The sequence below is a fragment of the Macrobrachium nipponense genome, chromosome 39 (assembly GCF_015104395.2).
Source record: "Macrobrachium nipponense isolate FS-2020 chromosome 39, ASM1510439v2, whole genome shotgun sequence".
Taxonomy (NCBI): domain Eukaryota; kingdom Metazoa; phylum Arthropoda; class Malacostraca; order Decapoda; family Palaemonidae; genus Macrobrachium; species Macrobrachium nipponense.
The window spans coordinates 15,234,959-15,259,958 of NC_061099.1; the positions used below are offsets into that span (position 1 = coordinate 15,234,959).

General features: G+C 35.8%; 1 protein-coding gene across 2 annotated transcripts in view; it reads left to right on the plus strand.

The window, feature by feature from the left end:
• The window catches only part of LOC135210149 (uncharacterized), a 127,211-nt gene that overhangs the window by 92,314 nt on the left and 9,897 nt on the right, over window positions 1–25,000 (plus strand). For both annotated transcript variants that reach the window (XM_064242973.1, XM_064242974.1), the window contains 2 exons: window positions 23,773–23,994; window positions 24,802–24,942. In XM_064242973.1, the coding sequence (XP_064099043.1) occupies window positions 23,773–23,994; window positions 24,802–24,942 (363 nt within the window). The remainder of the gene's footprint in view (window positions 1–23,772; window positions 23,995–24,801; window positions 24,943–25,000) is intronic.

Sequence of the window (25,000 nt, forward strand, 5' to 3'; positions counted from 1 at the left end):
GAGGATTTTTTAATTATTATTATTATTTTTTTTTTTTGTGCTCTATCAGTCCTCCAATTCGATTGGGTGGTATTTATAGTGTGGGGCTCCGGGTTGCATCCTGCCTCCTTAGGAGTCCATCACTTTTCTTACTATGTGCGCCGTTTCTAGGATCACACTCTTCTGCATGAGTCCTGGAGCTACTTCAGCGTCTAGTTTTTCTAAATTCCTTTTCAGGGATCTTGGGATCGTGCCTAGTGCTCCTATGATTATGGGTACGATTTCCACTGGCATATCAAATATCCTTCTTATTTCTATTTTCAGATCTTGATACTTATCCATTTTTTCCTTCTCTTTCTCTTCAACTCTGGTGTCACATGTTATTGCGACATCAATGAGTGATACTTTCTTCTTGACTTTGTCAATCAACGTCACGTCTAGTATATTTGCACGTATCACCCTATCCGTTCTGATACCATAGTCCCAGAGGATCTTTGTCTGATCGTTTTCTATCACTCCTTCAGGTTGGTGCTCGTACCACTTATTACTGCAAGGTAGCTGATGTTTCTTGCACAGGCTCCAGTGGAGGGCTTTTGCCACTGAATCATGCCTCTTTTTGTACTGGTTCTGTGCAAGTGCCGGTCATTCGCTTGCTATGTGGTTTATGGTTTCATTTCTCGTATTGCACTTCCTACATATGGGAGAGATGTTATTTCCGTCTATCGTTCTTTGAACATATCTGGTTCTTAGGGCCTGATCTTGTGCCGCTGTTATCATTCCTTCAGTTTCCTTCTTTAGCTCTCCCCTCTGTAACCATTGCCACGTGTCATCGCTGGCTAGTTCTTTAGTCTGTCTCATGTATTGTCCGTGCATTGGTTTGTTGTGCCAGTCCTCTGTTCTGTCTGTCATTCTCCTGTCTCTGTATATTTCTGGGTCTTCGTCTACTTTTATTAGTCCTTCTTCCCATGCACTCTTTAGCCACTCGTCTTCACTGGTTTTCAGATATTGCCCCAATGCTCTGTTCTCGATGTTGACGCAGTCCTCTATACTTAGTAGGCCTCTCCCTTCTTCCTTTCGTGTTATGTATAGTCTGTCCGTATTTGCTCTTGGGTGTAGTGCTTTGTGTATTGTCATATGTTTCCTGGTTTTCTGATCTATGCTGCGGAGTTCTGCCTTCGTCCATTCCACTAATCCTGCACTGTATCTGATTACTGGCACTGCCCATGTGTTTATGGCTTTTATCATATTTCCGGCGTTGAGTTTTGACTTGAGTATCGCCTTGAGTCTGCATATATTCTTTCCTGATCGTGTCCTTCATCTCTTGGTGTTTTATATCCCCTCCTTCCATTATTCCCAGGTATTTGTATCCCGTCTCATCTATGTGTTTGATGTTGCTCCCATCTGGTAGCTTTATCCCTTCAGTTCTCGTTACTTTGCCTTTTTGTATGTTGACTAAGGCGCATTTTTCTATTCCAAACTCCATCCTGATGTCGCCAGATACAATCCTTACAGTCTGGATTAGGGTGTCTATTTCCTTGATGCTCTTACCATACAGCTTGATGTCGTCCATGAACATCAGATGGTTGATTTTGTTGCCTCTTTTCTTGAGTTGGTACCCGGCATCCATCTTCTGTAGTACTTTTGTCATGGGAATCATGGAATACTACGAAGAGTAGTGGGGACAGTGAGTCGCCCTGGAAGATCCCTCTCCTGATATTAACCTCTGCTAGTCTTATTCCAGAGCTTGTAAGTATTGTATTCCAGTTGCGCATTGTATTTTTGAGGAAGCTGATGGTGTTTTCCTCTGCCCCATATATTTTCAGGCATTCTATTAGCCATGTGTGTGGTATCATGTCGAAGGCTTTCTTATAGTCTATCCATGCCATGCTTAAGTTGGTTTTCCTTCTCCTACTGTTCTTCATTACCATTTTGTCTATCAGGAGCTGGTCTTTTGTGCCCCTACACTTCCATCTGCAGCCTTTCTGTTGGTGGGGGATGGTGTTTGTCTCCTCTAGGTAATTGTATAGCCTTTCACTGATGATGCCTGTTAGTAACTTCCACATTATTGGTAGGCAGGTGATAGGCCTGTAGTTACTGGCTATATTTCCCTTACTCTTGTCTTTTTGTACTAAGGATGTTCTTCCTATGGTCATCCATTTGGGTGCATGGTGATTTGAGATACAATGCTGGAGTTGTTCTGCTATTCGTGGGTGTAGGGCCTTGAAGTTTTTGAGCCAGTATCCATGGACTTCATCGGGACCTGGGGCTTTCCAGTTTGGCATTTTCTTTAGTTGGTGTCTGACTGTGTCTGTCGTGATCTCTGTGAATCTTTGTTTTATTCTCCCTGTTTCTTCTTCCTTGACTTCCTGGAGCCATGTTGCATGTTTGTTGTGTGATACCGGATTGCTCCATATGTTTTCCCAGAGTCTCTTACTTATTATTATTATTATTATTATTTTTTTTGCTCTATCACAGTCCTCCAATTCGACTGGGTGGTATTTATAGTGTGGGGTTCCGGGTTGCATCCTGCCTCCTTAGAAGTCCATCACTTTTCTTACTATGTGTGCCGTTTCTAGGATCCACACTCTCTGCATGAGTCCTGGAGCTACTTCAGCGTCTAGTTTTTCTAGATTCCTTTTCAGGGATCTTGGGATCGTGCCTAGTGCTCCTATGATTATGGGTACAATTTCCACTGGCATATTCCATATCCTTCTTATTTCTATTTTCAGATCTTGATACTTATCCATTTTTTCCCTCTCTTTCTCTTCAACTCTGGTGTCCCTTGTTATTGCGACATCAATGAGTGATACTTTCTTCTTGACTTTGTCAACCATCTGATGTTCATGGACGACATCAAGCTGTATGGTAAGAGCATCAAGGAAATAGACACCCTAATCCAGACTGTAAGGATTGTATCTGGCGACATCAGGATGGAGTTTGGAATAGAAAAATGCGCCTTAGTCAACATACAAAAAGGCAAGGTAACAAGAACTGAAGGGATAAAGCTACCAGGTGGGAGCAACATCAATCACATAGATGAGACAGGATACAAATACCTGGGAATAATGGAAGGAGGGGATATAAAACACCAAGAGATGAAGGACACGATCAGGAAAGAATATATGCAGAGACTCAAGGCGATACTTAAGTCAAAACTCAACGCCGGAAATATGATAAAAGCCATAAACACATGGGCAGTGCCAGTAATCAGATACAGTGCAGGAATAGTGGAATGGACGAAGCCAGAACTTCGCAGCATAGATCAGAAAACCAGGAAACATATGACAATACACAAAGCACTACACCCAAGAGCAAATACGGACAGACTATACATAACACGAAAGGAAGGAGGGAGAGGCCTACTAAGTATAGAGGACTGCGTCAACATCGAGAACACAGCACTGGGGCAATATCTGAAAACCAGTGAAGACGAGTGGCTAAAGAGTGCATGGGAAGAAGGACTAATAAAAGTAGACGAAGACCCAGAAATATACAGAGACAGGAGAATGACAGACAGAACAGAGGACTGGCACAACAAACCAATGCACGGACAATACATGAGACAGACTAAAGAACTAGCCAGCGATGACACATGGCAATGGCTACAGAGGGGAGAGCTAAAGAAGGAAACTGAAGGAATGATAACAGCGGCACAAGATCAGGCCCTAAGAACCAGATATGTTCAAAGAACGATCGACGGAAATAACATCTCTCCCATATGTAGGAAGTGCAATACGAAAAATGAAACCATAAACCACATAGCAAGCGAATGCCCGGCACTTACACAGAACCAGTACAAAAAGAGGCATGATTCAGTGGCAAAAGCCCTCCACTGGAGCCTGTGCAAGAAACATCAGCTACCTTGCAGTAATAAGTGGTACGAGCACCAGCCTGAGGGAGTGATAGAAAACGATTATTATTATTATTATTATTATTATTATTATTATTATTATCACCATAGCGAGAGACAAAAAAGAAAATATGAACGGATGTATAGTAAAATAAATGAAAGGGGTAGCAGCTAGTAGCAGAAAGGCTGCTGCAAAGAACCTTCAGTGATGCTTACAGTGCTCTGCGTGAGGTGCGCTGAAGGCACTGCCCACTACGGTGGGTCAAGATAGCATTATACAATCGCTTGAACTTTAAGCGATCCATATTGGCAACATTGCAAGGAAACGAAATTCACTGTTTTGGCAGATACAGAAACCGTAGATCTTTGTTGAGATCCAGTGTGACGTTTTAGCCACTCGGCAGAATAAGGATGACGGTACTCGGAAAAACGATGAAAGTAGTCTGGCGGAATAATTTTAGACAGCGGATATTCTCGTTTCAACAAAGCTTACGGGAAATGATCAAACCGGTAGTCTGTTGATATTCTAATTTAAGGTTGCCATTTCCAATAACTGAGGAAACCACTGCTATCACCAGTCTTGTAGATTATGCGTCGCCGGTGCTGTATAAAGATAAAAACAATCTATTCTGAGAAAAACAAAAACAAACGGTATAATTCATTGTCACAGAGGGAATTTCAAGTTTCTGCACTATTTTATATAAGATAAAAAAAGAACAATTTATTTAGTTAAATAACATGAACAATAACAATAAAACTGATGATATATTTCAGTAGGATTCAGAGAAGCAGGAAGTACATAGACGTACATATTTCATGCTATGTCACATAGCAAAAAAAAAAAAAAGAAAAAAATTCCAGGTTTGCCATAGCAGCAGAAGGAGAAGAATGATGGGTTTGACACCAAAAGATAAGAGAATAGAGAACAAGGAAGCGAATGATAATAGAATGAGGTGAAGCACTGATACTCCAACATGCAACACTGATCTCCGTATATAGATAGAATTTATTTTGATAGAAATAAGTGGGAGATAATAACCGATGATGCTTCATTCGGGAATGTACAATATAGGGGATAGCTGTTAATTATATTTTATTAATATATCTATATATGTGTATATATATACATGCATCATTTATGCGTATATATACACACAAACATAAATATATATATATATATATATATATATATATATATATATAGTATATATATATATATATATAAAACATGTGTAGTTAAAATAGAATTACCACAGGTATCTTTTCACATTATATGTTTCCGTATATATGAGGCATCATTCGATATTCGCTGCAACTCCTTTCCATAAAATGAAACCCTATCTATATTCAGAGACCAATGTTGCATGTTGGATTATCACTGCTTTACCTTCCTCTGTTATTACTCTCTTCCTTGTTTTCTGGTCTTATATCTCTTAATGTCAAAGCCATCAGCCTTCTCCTTCTCCTGATATGACATACCTGGATGTTTTTTTTTTTTTTTTGTTTTTTTGTGACATACCAACCTTATCATTAAATATGTAATTCCTGTTTCCCTGAATCCTATTCATGAAGGTTTTGTGGAATCCTACATCACTTTCTTTCAATTGCTCTCATTTTCTTATATAATATAGTTTTTTTTATTTTGAATATTGCATCTCTCAGAGTCTTCAAATTAGTACTAGTGACGTTGAATTAAATCTCTCTGTATTATTTAGTTAGAATATAAATTAATAATTTTTCATATTATTCATGTAAATATATGACTGGTAAAGGTGTTCTGTAACAACAGAATTCCATCTAATAAAAGGAGCCCATAAAAACACCAAAATGTAGAGAGAAAAGTACTATATTTCAGAGACTGCTGTCTCTCTCTTCAGGTATATGAATGAGAAAAGTTTACAGAAAAGGTGGTATTTATACCAAGAGATTCGTCCACAAGTAAGCCAATTTAGGTCACCCCCGCTGATAATCTTCCTTTAATCTTCTTAAGAGTGAGGAGGCGAAGATTAGATTGAGTTCCATATATCACTCTGCGTAGCACGGAACTCAATCTAATCTTCGCCTCCTCACTCTTAAGAAGATTAAAGGAAGATTATCAGCGGGGGTGACCTAAATTGGCTTACTTGTGGACGAATCTCTTGGTATAAATACCACCTTTCCTGTAAACTTTTCTCATTCATATACCTGAAGAGAGAGACAGCAGTCTCTGAAATATAGTACTTTTCTCTCTACATTTTGGTGTTTTTATGGGCTCCTTTTATTAGATGTAAATATATATATATATATATATATATATATATATATATATATATATATATATATATATATATATATATATATATATATATATTATAAATGTATATGCATACACATACGTACATATGCAATCAAAATATAATTTATATATATGTATATAGACACACACACACACACACACACACACACACACACACACACACACACACATATATATATATATATATATACATAATATATATAATAATATATATATATATATATATGTAATATATATACATGCCAACTATGTGCGGGAATCTGACTCATGGTCAGATAATTTAGTATGAGAGATATGCTTATGATAGTACATGTCATCTGGATCATTCTGCTGCGCTTGTTAATATAATAAACATAAAGTCTTTACAATAATGCAATATCAGAGTAATTCTACACGATTAAAGGAACGCAACTCTCTAAAAAAATATATATTAGGAACACTCTAATGCTTACAGAAAACCGAAATAAACTTTTACGCAAAAACAGAAGCTGATCATGACAGGAAGAATTCGTCTAACAACGAAAAAGTGGGGACGTCAATACTCCATTGACCTGAGGAGCCAGGAAATTGGGTCTGGAAAGGTCAAAGATCAACAGAGGTGACATGAAAGGAGGCGATAGTGACCGAAAAGAAGCCGGTTTCTGTGGATCCTCTTGAAGAAGAAGAAGAAGATCGGGAAGGCAATTTCCCAAAGAGAAGAGAGAGAATGCAGTAGCGAGTGGGAATAGTACCATGGTAGGAAGTAGTTGACAGAGCAATATTAGGATAATTGATTGGGGATTGGGCTTTCTTTGTACTTTCACTTATAGAAAAGCGTCTAGCCTAACTGTAGTTGGGCGCCGTAAAGGTTCAGTGCCGTCAGTGTACCTCACATGGCGCCTTGTAGGCATTACTAAGGACTGCTTGCAGCGTCACTCCGGTCCTTGGCTGCACCTACTTTTAAGTGTTTCTTCACCTTCTTTCCCGCTTCCTTTCTTCAGCTCTCCTGCCCATTCTCTCTAATTATTAATTTTTTAGAGCGTTGTATTTCATCTTAATTTCTCGATCTATTTATCTTGCTATCCAACCTCTCGAACTCCCTCTTTTCACTGCCTTAAGCGCTGAATGGCCGAAAGTGCTCCATTACTCGGCTTTAGAGCCTAATTCTGAATTCAAAGCCAACTTTAGATGTTCAACCGAATCTTGCTAAAGAAATCTGTCTATGAAACTCCTACAGGAAAATAATGAATCGGTTCGCAATAACTGTCATGTGGATGAAACATCCTTGCTATAGGACGCGAGCGAATGAAGCTTTTCATTATGAAATATGCATACCTGGCCGGCTCAATAAGAACTCTGTTACTTAAATATCAGTTCTCTTGCTATATTTAGATGGATGATATCCTGTCTCTAAGAAGCAGCGTCATTCTCTAAGTGTGCTGAAATCCAGCAATATGCAAAATAGATGAACAGTGAAAAGTAACTAATAGATTTTATAAATCAGCAACATAATAGTGCAACTCGGAGGACATTCACTAATGCTTCTAAGAAGTGGCTCAATGTCATAAGACTTCTTTTATTCTTCTAGTAAGGAGACATGTTAAAGAAAAATCTGCTATTCATTTCATCGGATACTGGAAGAGTGAGGGCCGGCTAGCATTCAGAAGCAACAAGAGAAATGTGGTGAATGGCATAATCAATAGTAAGATGGCGTAGCTGATATATATTAGAAAAATAAAAAAAGAAATACACAAAAATAGATCCAGCATTGGACATTTTATATTCAGAACAATTCTATTGTGTAGTAAAGAGTTCGTCAACCTCCTGTCGGGTTTATGAAAAAATAAATGAGATTGAATCACACATAAAATTGTTATTCTTCTTTGATAATAATTAAAATATTTTTGAGTTTCATGAAGTGGTCAGTTTTGCATAATTTTCTTTCGGATTACAGCATCCTCGAATATGGAACAGCTTTGTGGTACTGATAATTTTGCAGTTATTCAAAAGTAAACATGCTTATTGTAGGGCGCTCTATGATCACGTTTACAATATGCATCCTAAAGAAAGTTTGCTATGATTATGACCTGAAGTAACCTTGAATTGACTGAAGTTCTCATGACAGTACGACCCACTAAATAGGTGAACACAGTCAAAGGAGAGATTTTTTCTTTCAATGCAAGTCTGCTACTTTCTTTTTTAATTAAAATTTCATGTTTTGCAGTTTTCTTGTTTTAACTGCAATGCTGTTTATCTGAATGTCCAGACTAGCAGTGACCCGTTATGATTTAAGCGATTGGAATGCTATTACGTCCTAAAGCATAATTACAAACCCTTGTCTTTAATAAATATCAAACTTCTGAACTCGATACGAACTTCTGGCGTGTACATTCGTCCCCCACAATCGATTGCAATTAAAATTCCCATTAACTTTGAAAGGTCCGTTAATATGCGTAGAAATAACACTAGCAGGAACGTGAACTCGACGAAAATGACTTACAGGTTACATTATTTACCTCATGACGTAGGCCACTTTTTTTACTTTTTTTATATAATACGTAAGATACGTGGTTATCAATTCAGAGAACATTCAGGCAAGGGAACGTTGCAAATGCATATAAACACATTCTGTACATTCATGCAAGGGGATTAATGAGTTACTGCTTTACAAGAATGTTAGCTCAGTAAATAGTGGTGCCCTTGTACTAACCTAGTTATTGTTATGGGGCACGGAAGTTATACATTTATCATTGTTGCCTTCATCACGTTCCGTGCCAAAGAACGGCCTTGACATTCAACAAGATAGCATTTCGCCATTTTGAGGACTTAACAAATAAATACTATAATAGAGTCGATTTTGGTATTTTACTTTTTTCTGTCTTCGTCTGGAAGGATATACTGAAGTTAGCTCCAGGAAATCAAGTGATTTTTATGGCAATATTTTGTGCTTCGCTAAATTTTCATGTAATACTGAGTAGAAGGTTTTCTGTATGTCCCCTGACCATCGTCGTCATCATTATCATCATGGACTCCAATGCCTTGTGACGCAAAAGGCCTTTGTGAAATTCAGTAACCGGTGTCTATCCTGTGCTTTGACAATATGCCTATCAGAGAATCAAATTTTTGGGGCAATACGAATAATTGTCAAACATTTTGATAATCTCGGATTACGTTAAATTTGGTTTTCTTTCCGTGTCTCAACAATCCACCCGAGGTTCTTTCTAGAACCTGGTCATGACAAAAACAAATCTAGTTCGTTTTTAATTTGCAGATTGCTTCACGGCGCTTCGTTCATGTATCATAGTCGGGTTTAATAAAACAAATACGTTGCATGTGATGCATTGCCAGAAATAACAAGAGCTTTTATACCTTATTAGGTCACTTATTCGTAGATTATGCATCGCGTTAGGAATTTAACATAGTTTTCCATAGAGATGTGACCGAACCGTAGCTAAGCCTTTGAAAACAAAGCAGGTTAGATAATTCAAGAGTAGAAAGAAAGGCAAATCATTCTAGAAGCGGTGAGTACGAAGACCCAGCATGCAAGCAGAAGTTGGACCTTGGCAAAAGTTTAGTTAGAGATTGCAAGGTCAACCGTCCCTCCTTTGGGGTAGAATCCAAACAAAAATTCTTCGGCCCTGTTCCAGTCCTGATCTCTCCCAGAGTCAAGTCACTTGTTGCCAGTCACGACCACGAGGACCACCTTTGGGTACAATATCTGTCAAAATCCGAACGTAACTTTTTTTGCTGCATAATCCACCCTACAGACATCCTAACATAACAGAAACTTAACCTCCTTACAGGCAGTAATAACCTACATATGCAAATAATTCATTCCAACCATTGATTGGCTTTTATATTTATGACTGCAGAAAAAACTGCATGAAAGCAAAGAACGACCATAACCTAAAATGAACCATTTAGGAGCTATTACGGCTGTTGGCAGAAATCGATTGCGCTATACGTATATTATCCTAAAGTGCTTTTCGGTAGTATTCACAAATCTATATAAACAGAAGAGCTAATATTTAGTTTTTTTTTTTCCTGCCTACTAGTGTTTGCGCTTTAAGCCATATAAAATGGTTTGTTTAAATTACGAACTTTTTTATGAATCAAGATTCTTGAAATTAAAGTACCTATCTGTAAGACTATATTCCACTGATCACTGCATAACAAAATTGAAATTATACTTTTTCCGTACAGTGTTTTTCTGAATTATTCGTGACTTTCTATAAATAGACACTATTATTTCGTATTTGTTTGTGCTTGTAGCCAGAGAAAACAGTTTGTGTAAATTTTGATTTTTTATGTATCAAAATTCTTGAAATTGACTTTTTGCAGGACAACTCCCTTCTGATAGTTGCTTACCATAATTCAAAATTCACTGAACACTTACCCAACCATTTCTTCCAACGACCGACATAAAGGTTCTTTATATTTTCAGAGATAATTGTTATTGCAGAACATGAATTATGAATGTAATGGTATTGCAAGGTATTGACTTTCCTCTTTTATACACGAGATCCTTATAGAGTCCCTCATCACCTTCCGGATCTTTAGGAATCGTTGGTTCTTCTGACATTAGTATCGATAAGTACAATGATGTTACTGGTAAATATTTAAAGGACGCCATGGCGACGGAAGTTCGGCCACACAGAAATGAAGATCGATGTATTAACGCCTCTCACAACGATCTCTAACACTAATTCCAAGCGCACGCATATATATCTATCTATATCTATCTATCTATCTATCTATCTATCTATCTATATATATATATATATATATATATATATATATATATATATATATATATATATATATATATATAGTTAGTTATATATATATATAACTCAAAACAACCGCCCCCCTGGAAACTATTTTTTGATACAAGCGTTCTGTAAACAACACGATAATGTTAGACCGCATTAACGGCGAGGCGTATCATTACGTTTCGTAGATGCTAAATTAGGAAGGTTTAATTGCCGTCGTTAAGGAAATTAGGGGTAACCTTTAATTTCCGGACTAGAGAGGGATAGATCAAATGTAACTACAGAGAGAGAGAGAGAGAGAGATAGAGAGAGATAGATCAAATGTAACTAAGAGAGAGAGAGGAGAAGAGATATAGGAGGACGAGAGAGAGAGAGAGAGAAGAGAGAGAGAAGAGAGAGAGAGACTCTCGCTTTAAATTTCCGTGCTCAAGTAATTTTACTAAAGTATTATAGGTAAATGTTTTCCTGTAACTGGCACTTGAGGTTACGTAGGTTTTCCTTCAGTATTTTCTTATGTTAATGCAAACTCTCCTGTCGTACATATACATTCTATTTAAACTTTTTATTAAAGTGAATGAAGTTCAAAGTGATAATCAGTCGTTTTCTGAAAGCAAAATATTTCATTCTCCAGAATTCCTAAGAAAAATGAAGATTTTTTCCATGTCCTAGGCTTTCGAAGTAGTTTCAGCTTTAAAAATAAAAACAGTAAAATCAGGCTTCCCTTCGATGAAGATAAAAAAAATGACTATATATGAAGCTAGAATCCTAGAGCTCATTATGGTGGATACGAATGAATAAAGATGCAAAACAACTGATATTTTATCTAATTTTGGGGCCTCCCCTCAACTATGCTTTCAAGTTACTCGGAAGTATGAGAGAGAGAGAGAGAGAGAGAGAGAGAGAGAGAGAGAGAGAGAGAGAGAGAGAGAAAATCTATAATTATCTTTGTTTCTCGATTTCAAATAGCGCCATCTATGATTTACCAATCATTCTAATGATAAAGAAATAATCAATGTTTTTTTTCAGCGTCATCGGTAAATAAAATAATTTTACGAATGTAAAAGGTGTACCAAACCCACGGTCCAGCGTACATATTTCTTATTTGTACAAAACCATCATATTTCTGTGTGGCAGCTTCATGTTACACATACATAACTGAATGGAACATAAACTATGTTACTGAAATAGCTTTCATGTCCTTTGCTCAAACATTATCATTAAGTTGTGATTTATTCTCTAGAGTAAAATTGCCTCCTGACGTGAATAGCTCTCAATCAACAGCTACTTCAAAATCCGTCACTAATTGATTTGACAATTGCTACTACTCTCTAGTGAAATCACTAATACAAGACCCAAAATAGGGTCATCCATACTTAATGTCTCTTCACGGGCTTTGTCGTAAACCTAGACTCGTTAATAATTCGCCACATCCTGGATTTCACAACCCACGTAATATCACTTTATAGAATGCTGCTCAAACTATCGCCGCGTTGTTTTCTTACACCTGTGGTCTTACTTCAGGTATTGATCTTACCAGCGTTCCTCACGAAGGACACAGACACACACACACACACACGTGAAAGGTGTGCGGTTGCAGAGAGCGGCTGGCTGTTTTGACACCTAGCGTCAAAAAGTAGACGGACTTCTTGGACGAATTTGTTTTTGGACGTGATAGAGTAAATTATCTAAACCAGATGAAAATGTCATTTCGGGGAGAGAGAGAGAGAGAGAGAGAGAGAGAGAGAGAGAGAGAGAGAGAGAGAGAGAGAATTGTCTGTTTCTGTTAGAAGTTTTTGAGTTTGTGGCAGAAAGGTAGAGGAAATTTATTGGTACTGGCTTACCTTGGGCAATTTCACACTCAGGTGCTCATTTAAAATTTATTATTGTAAACAAATATGAATGTTGAATTGTGAAGTAATGAACCTTTTTCCTTCGAAATGATAGCCAGTTGGGCTAGTTGGAAATGATACGAGCCTGAAAAAGTTGACTGACGTTTATGAACGAAGGATAAGCTAAAGAGTTAGAAACTTTACAACGATGAATTAGTGAGAGCCGCTCTACTTAACATGGGTGGCCCCTTGTGTATTTAGGACCTGACACAGTTTACTACTAAAGATGTCAAGGGCTGATAAATCGAACTCTTTAGCTTTTATTTTTAATGACTTGTCAAACAGCTATTCGAATCAAATATTATTTCAGACTACCACTATTAAATATGTTCCTCTGTTCTATTATCATATAACGAAAGTTCCCTTTCCACAAACCCCAAATGTGTCTGACTGCAGGGAGCTGTATCATCTAAGCATGGATAACAATAGAAGCTGAAGTAAGTTTTTGTAATTCGACGAAATTCGAACCTTTCTCCTAAGCAACATCATTTATATTCGCTCTGTGAGAGGAATTCCAATTCCACTATCCCCTTTTGGGACTTTTGCCTAGCCTGGTTGAGAAAATTGGGTGATTTGTCTTTTCGTAATTTTGAACCAGATATAGATCCATAAGTGTTTCTCACAGAATATACTGTACATATTATTTCGCATTGAGACATAGAAGCATTCAGTTATTTTCAATTTTCAGTTGAATTTATGAAGCAGTGTAAGTGTTTCTGTACACTTTTTAATCTTACGAATATAATATTCAGTTTTTTTTTACTGTAGAAATAATATTTATCTTGTACAAATTATTTTCATCACACCACACTAATTCAAGTATTGTATCATTAGAGTATTTGAATTGTTTATCTATTAACTAATAACAAAAATCATTATTACTTTTTTAATGTGGGAACTGAGAAGACAAGATTGTCTAGAACAATCCAGGACCAGAAAAGAATTGTACTGATCATTTCTTGATATATGACAGACTAGGAGCCACTTGAAAACTGGGAGGGTGAATTATTCACAAAATACTGACGCAAACAGGGAATTCCGAATCCTGGAATCGAACGGAATGAAATATTAATCAAACTGATTGGTCTTTGAGGCAGTGATTTTCAGGCTATGACCTTTGGGATTCTACTGAAGACTGACGTCTGAAATGAAGACACGATGACAGAGTTGGCAGTGACTCAGAGGCTCTTGAGAGCTGCAACCTGACAATGGAGCCGAAAGGAATCTGTGTTCGAAGGGTTGGTTTCTTTATCAGATGGACAGCCTTTGATTCCACTCTGTCAAGAAGAATATTGAGCATAAGTGGTGGTTTTTATGAAGATATTTGATACATATATGTCTGTTTTACCTTATTTATGGCAGTTTTATTTCCATTTGAAATTAAATCTCCTCGATTTTGCTTTTTTTAACATTGCCCTTTAATGTCCTTTATAAGCTCATTTTTTTATAAAATTTCCTTTTTCATTCATTCTCATCATAGCGCTGAATGGCTCTATGGGTCCCAGTGCTTGGCTTTTATTACGCCTCAACCACGTATTCCATTCCATTCCAATACTCATATGCATTTAATGCTTCACAGGTTTGAGGAAGCTGCGTAGCATAGTAATCATGACAAGCATTGAAGTAGCAGGCTTAGCCCTGCTACTCGTTTTTAAAAAAAATTTAAAACGTTATTTTGAAGTTAGAAAGAACATTAGACAAAGACACGGGAAGAAAATTGGCCATGGAAGTACGAAAACTAACTAAAGTTCTACTGGTCCTAACACACTGTACAGATCTCCACTGAATCATGGGAGATCAGACGAGAAATAGAACAAGATTCCGTATAATCGTCTTCATAGAACAAAAGAGATTTCAAATTGGTCATTGATGAGTAACCTACAAAAAAAGGGCAGAAACATAAGACCATATTCCCGAGGGAAACCTTCTTACTTAAGAAACGTAGCAGATATAGCATCTTCGAATATGACAGAAACAGATCATTCCGATAATCAACACGAAATTACTTCGCAAAGAAAAGGAATGAAATTATATATATACATACATACATACATACATATATATATATATATATATATATATATATATATATATATATATATATATATATATATATATATACATACATATATATATATATATATATATATATATATATATATATATATATATATATATATATATATATATATATTACGTTAATTCTAAAGGATTTCATAGGGACCGGCGTAAGGCCCTATTCGCAAGGTTTATATATATATAATATATATATATATATATATATATATATATATATATATATATATATATATATATATATATATAAAAAAAAACACTTGCGAATAGGGCCTTACGCCAGTCCCTATGAAATCCTTTAGAATTAACGTCATATTTTTAGATAAATCTCTTTTATTTGTAGGTTTCAGTATCCATAAAGCTTTATTTAACGGGCTTAATTAATTAGAGACAGCTTTAGCCTTCAAACTGGATAAAAAAACACACACACACTCTTGGCTGTACATCTCTGTAATGTTCTATTTGCCAGTGTACAGCAAAGGTGTGGGTTTTTAGTCGACCTTCGTTTGGCTTATAAGGACAAGTCAATTCCACCCCGTACGGCAGGCAATATCCATTGATTATGAGAGAGAGAGAGAGAGAGAGAGAGAGAGAGAGAGAGAGAGCCGAATCCAGAGCTGACTGGAGAAAATAAGTCGTCCAGGAAAGATTTCCCATTACAACCGTGAACTTGATGTGACCTGTACACAAAAGAATATAAAATACACAGAGGTATTTTGGCATTACTTTGAAGATAACGTAACACAGTTGTTTTGATCAATACTACGGGGCAGTTCCATTAGTACATGAGTACAGTGAATCGTTATTTCTAATCATGAACACAAAATTCTTGCAGAAATATACGATATTACTTTCTCTCCTACATTTCTTGAAATGAGAGGAAATTTGTTCTCGATTTCTGCTGTTCATCCATTTATATTTTTTACTTTTTTTTCCTTTTCGTCCATATTATATTTTCAAGCTCTTTTTATCCTTCGCTTTTCAACTGTATCGCGGAGGTTATTCCACCGAGAGAGTACTGCAATGTGAACTCATTGCATCTGCAAGTAAACGTGTTCAATATTTTATTTGCTTGTGAATTTAACGTGACTAGCGTGTTTTATCGTTACCTGTTCTGTAACCTTCCTATATCATAATCGTCATTAAGCAAGTCATTTATTAATTAATGGTAGTTTGATTTGTTCTGAAATTCAATTTCGGAGACATTAAGTACTTAATCAGCATAAATACCTTCGTCAGTGTCTTTATTCTACATTTTCTGTTTTCTAGTACTGTGAACTTCATACATTTACTTTGTTAATTTAAACACCCCCTCCCTTTCTCTCTCTCTCTCTACACACACACACACACACATACACACACACACACACATATATATATATATATATATATATTATATATATATATATATATATATATATATATATATATATATATAATTATGAAGGAAGTACATTGACTATGTAAACACCTACACATATACATATATATGTATAGTATATATATATATATATATATATATATATATATATATATATATAATATATATATATATATATATATATATATATATATATATATATGTAAGTCTATCACATTACCGTGATTCATATACATATATCGAACTACAAAGGTCCTTTAATATCTAATTCGCTCTACCTCGGAATTAATATATTTTCATATATGTTTAACCGAGGGGGAATTTATTAAGCGATAATAGAATTAGCGATCGACAGGCGAGAACCAGCGACCTCTCAATTCCAGGACTGGCAGTGAAACGGTGTCGGGGTGGTTTAAGGCTTCACTGCCAGTCGTGGAATTGAGAGGTCGCTTGTTCGCGCCTGTCGATCGCCAATTCTATTATCGCTTAATAAATTCCCCCTCGGTAAATATATATGAAAATATATTAATTCTAGTAGGTAGCGAATTAGATATTAAAGGACATTTGTAGTTCGATATATATATATATATATATATATATATATATATATATATATATATATATATATATATGTGTGTGTGTGTGTGTGTGTGTGTGTGTGTGTGTATGTTTGAACGTGTGTACACCGTCAATGTACTTCTCCTACATATTAAATTATAAATGTAAGCTCGTTATTAAAATTACAGAAAACAAAATAAAAGGAATACCTATTTTGTAAATGTGATTCAGAAATAAAACTGATGGATAGATATATTGTCACGGAGCAGAACTACTACAACTCTAGTTCCGAACTTAGAAATTCCAGCATTTAATCGATGACCGAAAAAAGGAATTAGGTAAATGCAACTCAATTTTATAATGGTCGCCAGAAAGTCGTAAAAGTGAGCTACAAGGAAAAGTCTTCCTATTCACAAGGTACAATAAACTACGCAAAAGTTTCTTCCGGGAACAATACTTTATTTTTATCGCTTCATTACCAGACACGGTATACCAGACCAGGATGTGAAAAAAGAAAAAGTACGGAATGATTACTGTGGCGCAAATGTCATTGACCTCCAGTCTTCCATATGGGAGATTCAGTATGTCACAACAAAAGCGCCGGTAAAAAAAAACACTACTGTTAATTTGTGGCACAATTCTTGTAAGATAAAACAGCTAGTATTATTGTGGTAAAAAAAAGACGCTAGCATTATTTTATTGGATAATTCTAAAAAAATTGTAGTATTATTTTGTGGCTTAATCCTCATAAAAACCTTTCAGCATCATATTGTGGCATAATTTTTAATAAAAAGAAATGCTAACTTTATTTCGTGGCATATAATTGGTAAAAAAAAAAAACACAAAAAAACTTAATATATCTGAGGTATAGTTTTCGCAAAAAAAAAAAAAAAAAAAAAAAAACTGAATACTACTTTGTGGGACAATTCTTGTCAAAGCAACGTAGTATTTTTAGTACACGAAAGAACAAGCCAATAGGGACAAGGGTTTCAACCAATCAATATTGACAAAATAACACTGGAGAGAATTCGGGCCAACCGACTTGAGAGATATCGGGACGGACCATAACAAAGGAGAGATTTTATCAGTAAAAGAAAAGAAAAGAAAAAAAAAAACTCGCTTGCATGAATTAATGATTCAGCCGCTCTATAGTTAGTAAGTATACTAAATGTATTATGTTTTATGTTCGCTTTTGGGTAATTTTTATAAATAATGATTAACATCGTCGACTTGTCATGAAACTTTTAGTTTTCTAGAGCAAATAGAGAAACTTTAAAACTTTATACGCATACGCATAACAAGCATAGGCATATACACATATACATACATAGACACGCGCGCGCGCACACACGCACACACACACACACACACATACACACACACACACACACACACACACATATATATATATATATATATATATATATATATATTATATATATATATATATATATATATATATATCACCAGTTCCCTGAGTGGGACGGCTCGAAAAGGAGTTACATTCTAATCCCATCCATTATTTTGGTAATCGCATTGTCTTCTCCACCGTACTCCCAGGTACCTATTTCCTGAGTCAATAGAATGGGTTTTAACGAAACATGCCATATACTGCTCCCCCTGCTCCCCCTAGCATGCGAATAGCACCCGGGTCCTCTACCTAGTGTGACCCATACACATGCAAACACGCAGGCACACACCCAGAGATCGGTAGTGTTTATTCTGACAAACTGAAAAATCTCATTTTGGTGAATTTCAAGTTATGTTCAAATGGGGTTGTTATTTTTTCTTTTCTTACAGTTTTTGAAATCTTTAACTACCTGGGTTATTTGAAATGTAATATATCTAGAAGTTTCTCAGACACTGATTTCTCTCTTTTGTTTTACATCAGACTGGTTTTAAAGACTTTTATATATATATCTGTCGATTTAGTACTCCCCAAAACATATCAGATAGACAGGAACATGCTCAGTAGAATGAGCAAATTTCCATTATGACGACAGGATCCGCCAATTTCCATATAAAAATGTTTATAATTTGATATGCTTACATCCATGATTGCTGCAATTTGGACATTTCCAGTAATTTCGAGGCTAAAAACCGGCCACGAAGGAAGGAAATCAGCTGACGTACATTCTTACATTTTCTTAAGAAAGGCAGCAGGCAGAAACAACAGATTTTGACTGAGAAGCCCACACTCAACTCTTAATGACATTTCATTTAATTGTTTAAGAGCTGAATGGAACATTTTTCCTCATGAATTTCGGATTTTTCTTGTCTCCATAACAAAGTGTAGTGTTGACATATTGGTTGCTAAGGTTACGAAATTTGAAAATTTTCCATAAAGCTCAGTCACGTGCAACTTTCATCTGTTTAGAGGACAGAGTGATGATTTTTTAAAATCATTGCTGCTTGTGCGAGACAGCTGACAAGGTGTTCAGTAAAAATTATTTGTAATTATGAAGAAGACGCCTCATTCAAATGCATTCACGTACACGCATTAATCTGTATATCACATTATATAAGTTCATCTTTTTAGCCTTTGTAATATATGACAGGTAAATTGCAAACTTAATTACTTCCGTCAGCGCAGTAGCTCCTCTGCTGTCAATTTTCTTGGGTAAAAATATCGAAAGATTGGACGAGGCAAATTTCACAAACACACATATATTTGTATATAAATGTATATAGAATTATATATATATATATATATATAGTATATATATATATATATATATATATATAAAGAAGTAGGCTAGAGGATATCAGAGCTCTTTTCAACTGAGATATTTTGCTGCCAAGCATTCATGCAGACAGAAAACATCTAAGAAAATTATTAAGTTTAAAGTTTATCACAGACGTCTAGCGAAAATTTCAACCTTTTTCTAGGCGACTTTTAATAAACTTTTCCAAATATTTTCAGGGTTAAAAATACATTCCTACATTCATTTTCCTGCTCAAATACAGTTCTGTATCAAAATATTCCACGTGTCCCGAATCGATAGTCAAGTTATCGACCGCAAGAAGTCTGAGTAAACTGCCAGAGAATGATAGACCATTACTGTGCGAAAGCAAGCAGAAAATGATCGTCTATCTTGCTTGCTCACTTACCTTTTTCAGTTCGAGGAACTACGTATAAAACGTAAATAATACATTGAGGAACAATGTAAAATACGCAAGAGATACAATAGGAAAGACTTTAAAAAATCGTATAAGATAAAATAAGGAAAGAAAAATGTATGATACAATGAGGAACGACGTATAAAAACGTAAATATACAATGAGGAACAACGTAAAAAATACAGAAGAGGAACAACGTAAAATAATAAAAGATACAATGAGACAACGAAAAACGTGTAAAATATACAACAATGAATAGCGTGCAAAAACTTAAAAGATCCAGTGATGAACAAAGTAAAAAACGTAGATGATATGATGACGAACAACGCAAAAAAAAAAAGAAAAAAAATTGTAAGTGATACAGACACAATAGAATCGAGAAATGAAAGAGTACGCATTTCACTTTAGCTCTACCAAATAGCCCTCTGACAAAGATGGAAGGAATTAGGGGAATTGCCACGAATAATGGTTCCAGGAGGTACGTTTGATAAACGCCGTACGTTAATTGGCGTGCAATAACTTATAAAAGTTGAGCCGAGCTCCTGGTTTCGTGACTGAACCGAATATTTACTTTGGAACCCGAAAGAACACATTCTTGGCCCACCGACTTAAGTCTACTAGAAATGCGTGCATGCGTTCGTGCGCCAAAGTGTTTGCATTTCTTTTGTTTTCATCCAGCCATGAAATTCAGCAGTATTTTAGAGCGAATGGTTGGTATCACATTAAGGGACGATTTGCATCTTTGAAATGAGTAATTTTAAAAGCAAAAGTTAATAAAGAAGCTTCAAAAGAAATTGCAATATTCTTACGAATATGGTGAGACGAAAATAAACTAGCAATAAAGGAAAGACTCTGCATTCTTTGCCTATATATACATGTTCATGCGCTGTTTACTTGTTGAATTTTGGGGACATACCAGCTCTTAAAAAGATGAGAGAAACTTAAAAATAAAAATGAAAGCATAAAGCGAACTGAGCTCTTATTTGGACTTGAGACCTAACAGCATATAAATTCTAACTTTATCGTATGCATTGGGTGGCTGGGTGATCGATGTTAATGTTAAATGGTTATAAACAGCACACATTGGAATTCTAGAAGCATTTCTCTAAGAATACGTTTGGGAATGTCCAGAAGTTTAGAAAGTACTTGTTAGACGGTTTTTTTTAATTAAATCAATTTTTTTTAGTGAGGACAATATTATCATACACCAAAATGACGTCACTTCTTGAAGTCTTCAAACTCTGTATGTCAAAGAAGTGGGAGATCGAAACGTATAGATAACGTATTAAAAAAAGAAGATCAATTTAGAGCCAAAACACATAACAGTTGTATGTGTTGGATGAGGTATAATGCAACTTTCAAGGACTAAATTGGGTAATGGCGAAATTTATTACAATTAAGCTTCATAATGTCAAGTGGACTGTGTAGAAAATAACAAGGCTCAAAAGTGCATAAAAGGAATAAGAGAGGAGATTTACTGCTGCCAAAAAAGAAACAGAAAAAAGGGGTGGGGAGAGAGAGAGAGAGAGAGAGAGAGAGAGAGAGAGAGAGAGAGAGCATCGTTATGTTTGTGAAGTTATGATTTCACTGTGGATATTATTAGAAGAACAGGACAATATTATTCTAAGACCTCTTATTAACAGAGGATATTGTCCAAAATTATAGGAATACCGAAGTGGCTGGTTGGCTATATGTTAAAAAAATACACTGTGTTAATGAGTAAAAAACCTCGAGTTTACCGAACAGTTTTCAGTAAGAGGAATTTGTTTCTTATTCCCTCTTAGCAAAAGGGTGAAGTTTGTATTAGAACGTGAATTTCATCCAATTTCATCCATTTAACTGTCGATCAACGTTCGAACTTTCTGCCTGCAGCGAAAGCTTTGCGCCAAGCGAAAGGAAAAGAAGTGAGTTTTCTAAGCTGTAATTAAACTTTCTTATTATTAAACTGTTTGCATTAGAGACCGATTATCCAGCCAACTGCGAAGGATTTTCGCTTCACGATGAAAATGGTACCTGAATCATTCAATCCTTTTATGTGAATGGTGTCAATGTAATTGACAGCTGATCAATTTTATGAATTAAGGTTAATTTTCTGTTAATTATAAAGACTCTTGGGTTATTGATGCAACTAATCACACTGCTAAATGACATTTTTCAATATTTCAGCTTTAGATTTCTAATTGGAAATAGTTCCTATGGAATTCCTATAACAGGTTCTGGTAGTTATCAAGAAATAGTGTAATGTTATACATCGTAAGCGTTTTACACCCTTGACTAGTAATATTAAGAGAGAGAGAGAGAGAGAGAGAGAGAGAGAGAGAGAGAGAGAGAGAGAATGTCTACACGCTAAAACGTTACTGAAATAAATTTCATTTGGACACTTTTAAGGACGTATACACGCTTCAAATAATGAGAACATTTTCATTCAAACTTCAAATCCAACTGAGCTTTTATTAAGATCACTTAATATATTTTATCTGAGTGAGAAAAAAAAGAGACTAAATTCCATTCTCTAGGTCGATCGATAATGCAATTCTTGATTTTTAAAATGATTTGTTATACACTTAACATACGCGACAACAGAAATCCAATTACCAACTCCGTGGTTTGGTAGGTGTTCCGAACACGTTCATTTTGGCTTGCACGCTAACTCTTGGTCCCAATAAATTCAATTCCAACCTAACTCTTGGTGTATGTAGAAAAAGTTCTTATGATGAAACGGGCAAACAGAAAGACGAGGGGAAAATAAAAGATAATGACAGAAAAGGAAAACTGAACGGAGGTTTCTGGTTCCTAAGAGCAAACAGTTGTGGCCAGATACACTGTTTGCGTTAGGTGCAGAGCAACTGAATTTTCAAACCCTTTTCCTTGCTTTTCTCTTTAGTTTTGTTAATCACTTTTGCCAGTGACACTGACTTCTCTTGTTATTTACTGCTACTCTCTTCCCTAAGTTTTTTAATCGTCTTTGGCTTTACTTTCTAAAAGAATTCATTATACCGAGTGTAGTGTGTGTTATCCTTGAACTGTACCTTTTTCTGCAATAAATACTGAGACTGAAATTGAGAGTAAAAAGGTTTGAGAGGAGTAAGCGGAAGGAAAGAGAATATGAACGGAGGTACAGTAATTGGAATGATAAGGGGTTGCAACTATGGGGGAAAGGGACGTCAACGAATACTTAGGATAATTCTTTGCGTGTAAGCTCTTTGAAACTGTTGTTTTTCATTATCACTTATCTTAATCACTTCCGTTTCTAATTACCGCCCTCCTCCCAAAGCTAAGGTAATATTAATGACCCCAAGGAATTTAAGGTAGTATCAATAATTATATTTTTATACAGAATACTAATGTGTAATTCCACTCTCTTTCACCTTCTCTCTCTCCACCCCTCCCTCACTCTTTCCCTCTTTCTCCTTCCTAACAACCCCTATACTATATCTCTCTCTCTCTCTCTCTCTCTCTCTCTCTGTCACCCCCTTCCCAAGCTCCCCCTCCTTCTGTGCCACTGATGTATTATCCCTACAGTATTCTTTTCCAGCTAGTAAGTCATGTGTAAACCGAAATGAGGAATGATAAATTCCTAAAGTTTAATAAGTTATTAAGTCTAGGGCAGAACCAGCCCCGTTTCAGGGAAGCGCTCCTCTTCCCACCTCCACTCCCTTTGGTGATAATAATGTCTTGACCCGACAGTGCTGATTTCTAGATAGTAAGTCATAAGTACACCAAGTTTGGTTGAAACTGCTCAAGCATATCAGAGTGATGCTAGAACATACACACACAAACACAGACAAACACCATACTCATCATTTACATATGTATAGATTAAAGTGTAATTCCAGAAGAACTACTTTATTACAACTTCCCCCCTTTTCCAGTTGGAGGGCAGCGCTTACGACGGCCAGTCTCAAGGGCGGCGCCCTAGCACGATTCGTCTCCCGGGGACCCCGAAGTCCCAGGGCATGGTCGAGGCCAACAAGGAAATGGTCGAGAGGGTCCTGAACACGTCGATGGAGATGGTGATGGAGAAGAGTGTCGACGCTGTGTTCGACGCCATTCTCACCTCGCAAAGGATGCAGAATGCCATCAGGGTCTTTGAGGTGAGTTCGGACGGAAAAATTCAATCGGTTCCAGTGACTGAAGGTTTAATAATAATAATAATAATAATAATAATAATAATAATAATAATAATAATTGTTAAAGATATCCACAATTATATATTGAAAATTTATTACTATGTAAAAATATAGAACAAAGACTTTCGAACACCTGAACGGTGTTCCTCATCAGTATAACGTTAAAATGTAATGAAGAGGATAGTTTCCTCCCGAAGAGCTTCATTACATTTTAACGTTACACTGATGAGGAAGTCTTTGTTCTATATTTTTACATAGAAACATATTTCTAATATATAATTATGGATATTTTTTAACAATTTGTTTTCACGAAACTGTGAATTTCTTAACAATAATAATAAAATAATAAATAATTTAATAATTAATATAAATATAATATAATTAATAAATAATAATAATATTTATTATAACAAATATTATGTATAACAAAAAGTATATATGTATGCATGCTGGAAACAGAGCCCCTTTCACACACATTTTATTGAATATAATGGCAGAATTTACAGAATTGATTTTATACAGAATTCTCTCAATTCCTCTAAGAAAATCGGACAGCTGCTTAGAAATACCAGTGAGCCAGGGAAGCAAGTCATTAGAAGAATTGAGAGAATTCTGTATGAAATCAATTCTGTAAATTCTGCCATTAAACATTTAACTAAACCTGAACATGAAATTAGAATACAAGCAGATAAATACATAAATAAGTAGAAATAACAGCTACATAAAAGTAGTATACCACCCTCGAAAGACTAAGGACTCTTATTTCCCCAGGCATACAGATTGCAAGAATTGCCATCCAACGATCGACTGGATATTCTGAGCGACGAGGTCATCACGGAGTGGCGACTTCGACTCTACAACCTCACTTTGCGTTACTATTCCATCGTGACACGACATTCTTACGGCTATGAGGTTAGTTGAATACGTGTTCGGATATCCTCTGGCGCGAATGCCACTGCTCATTGAGATA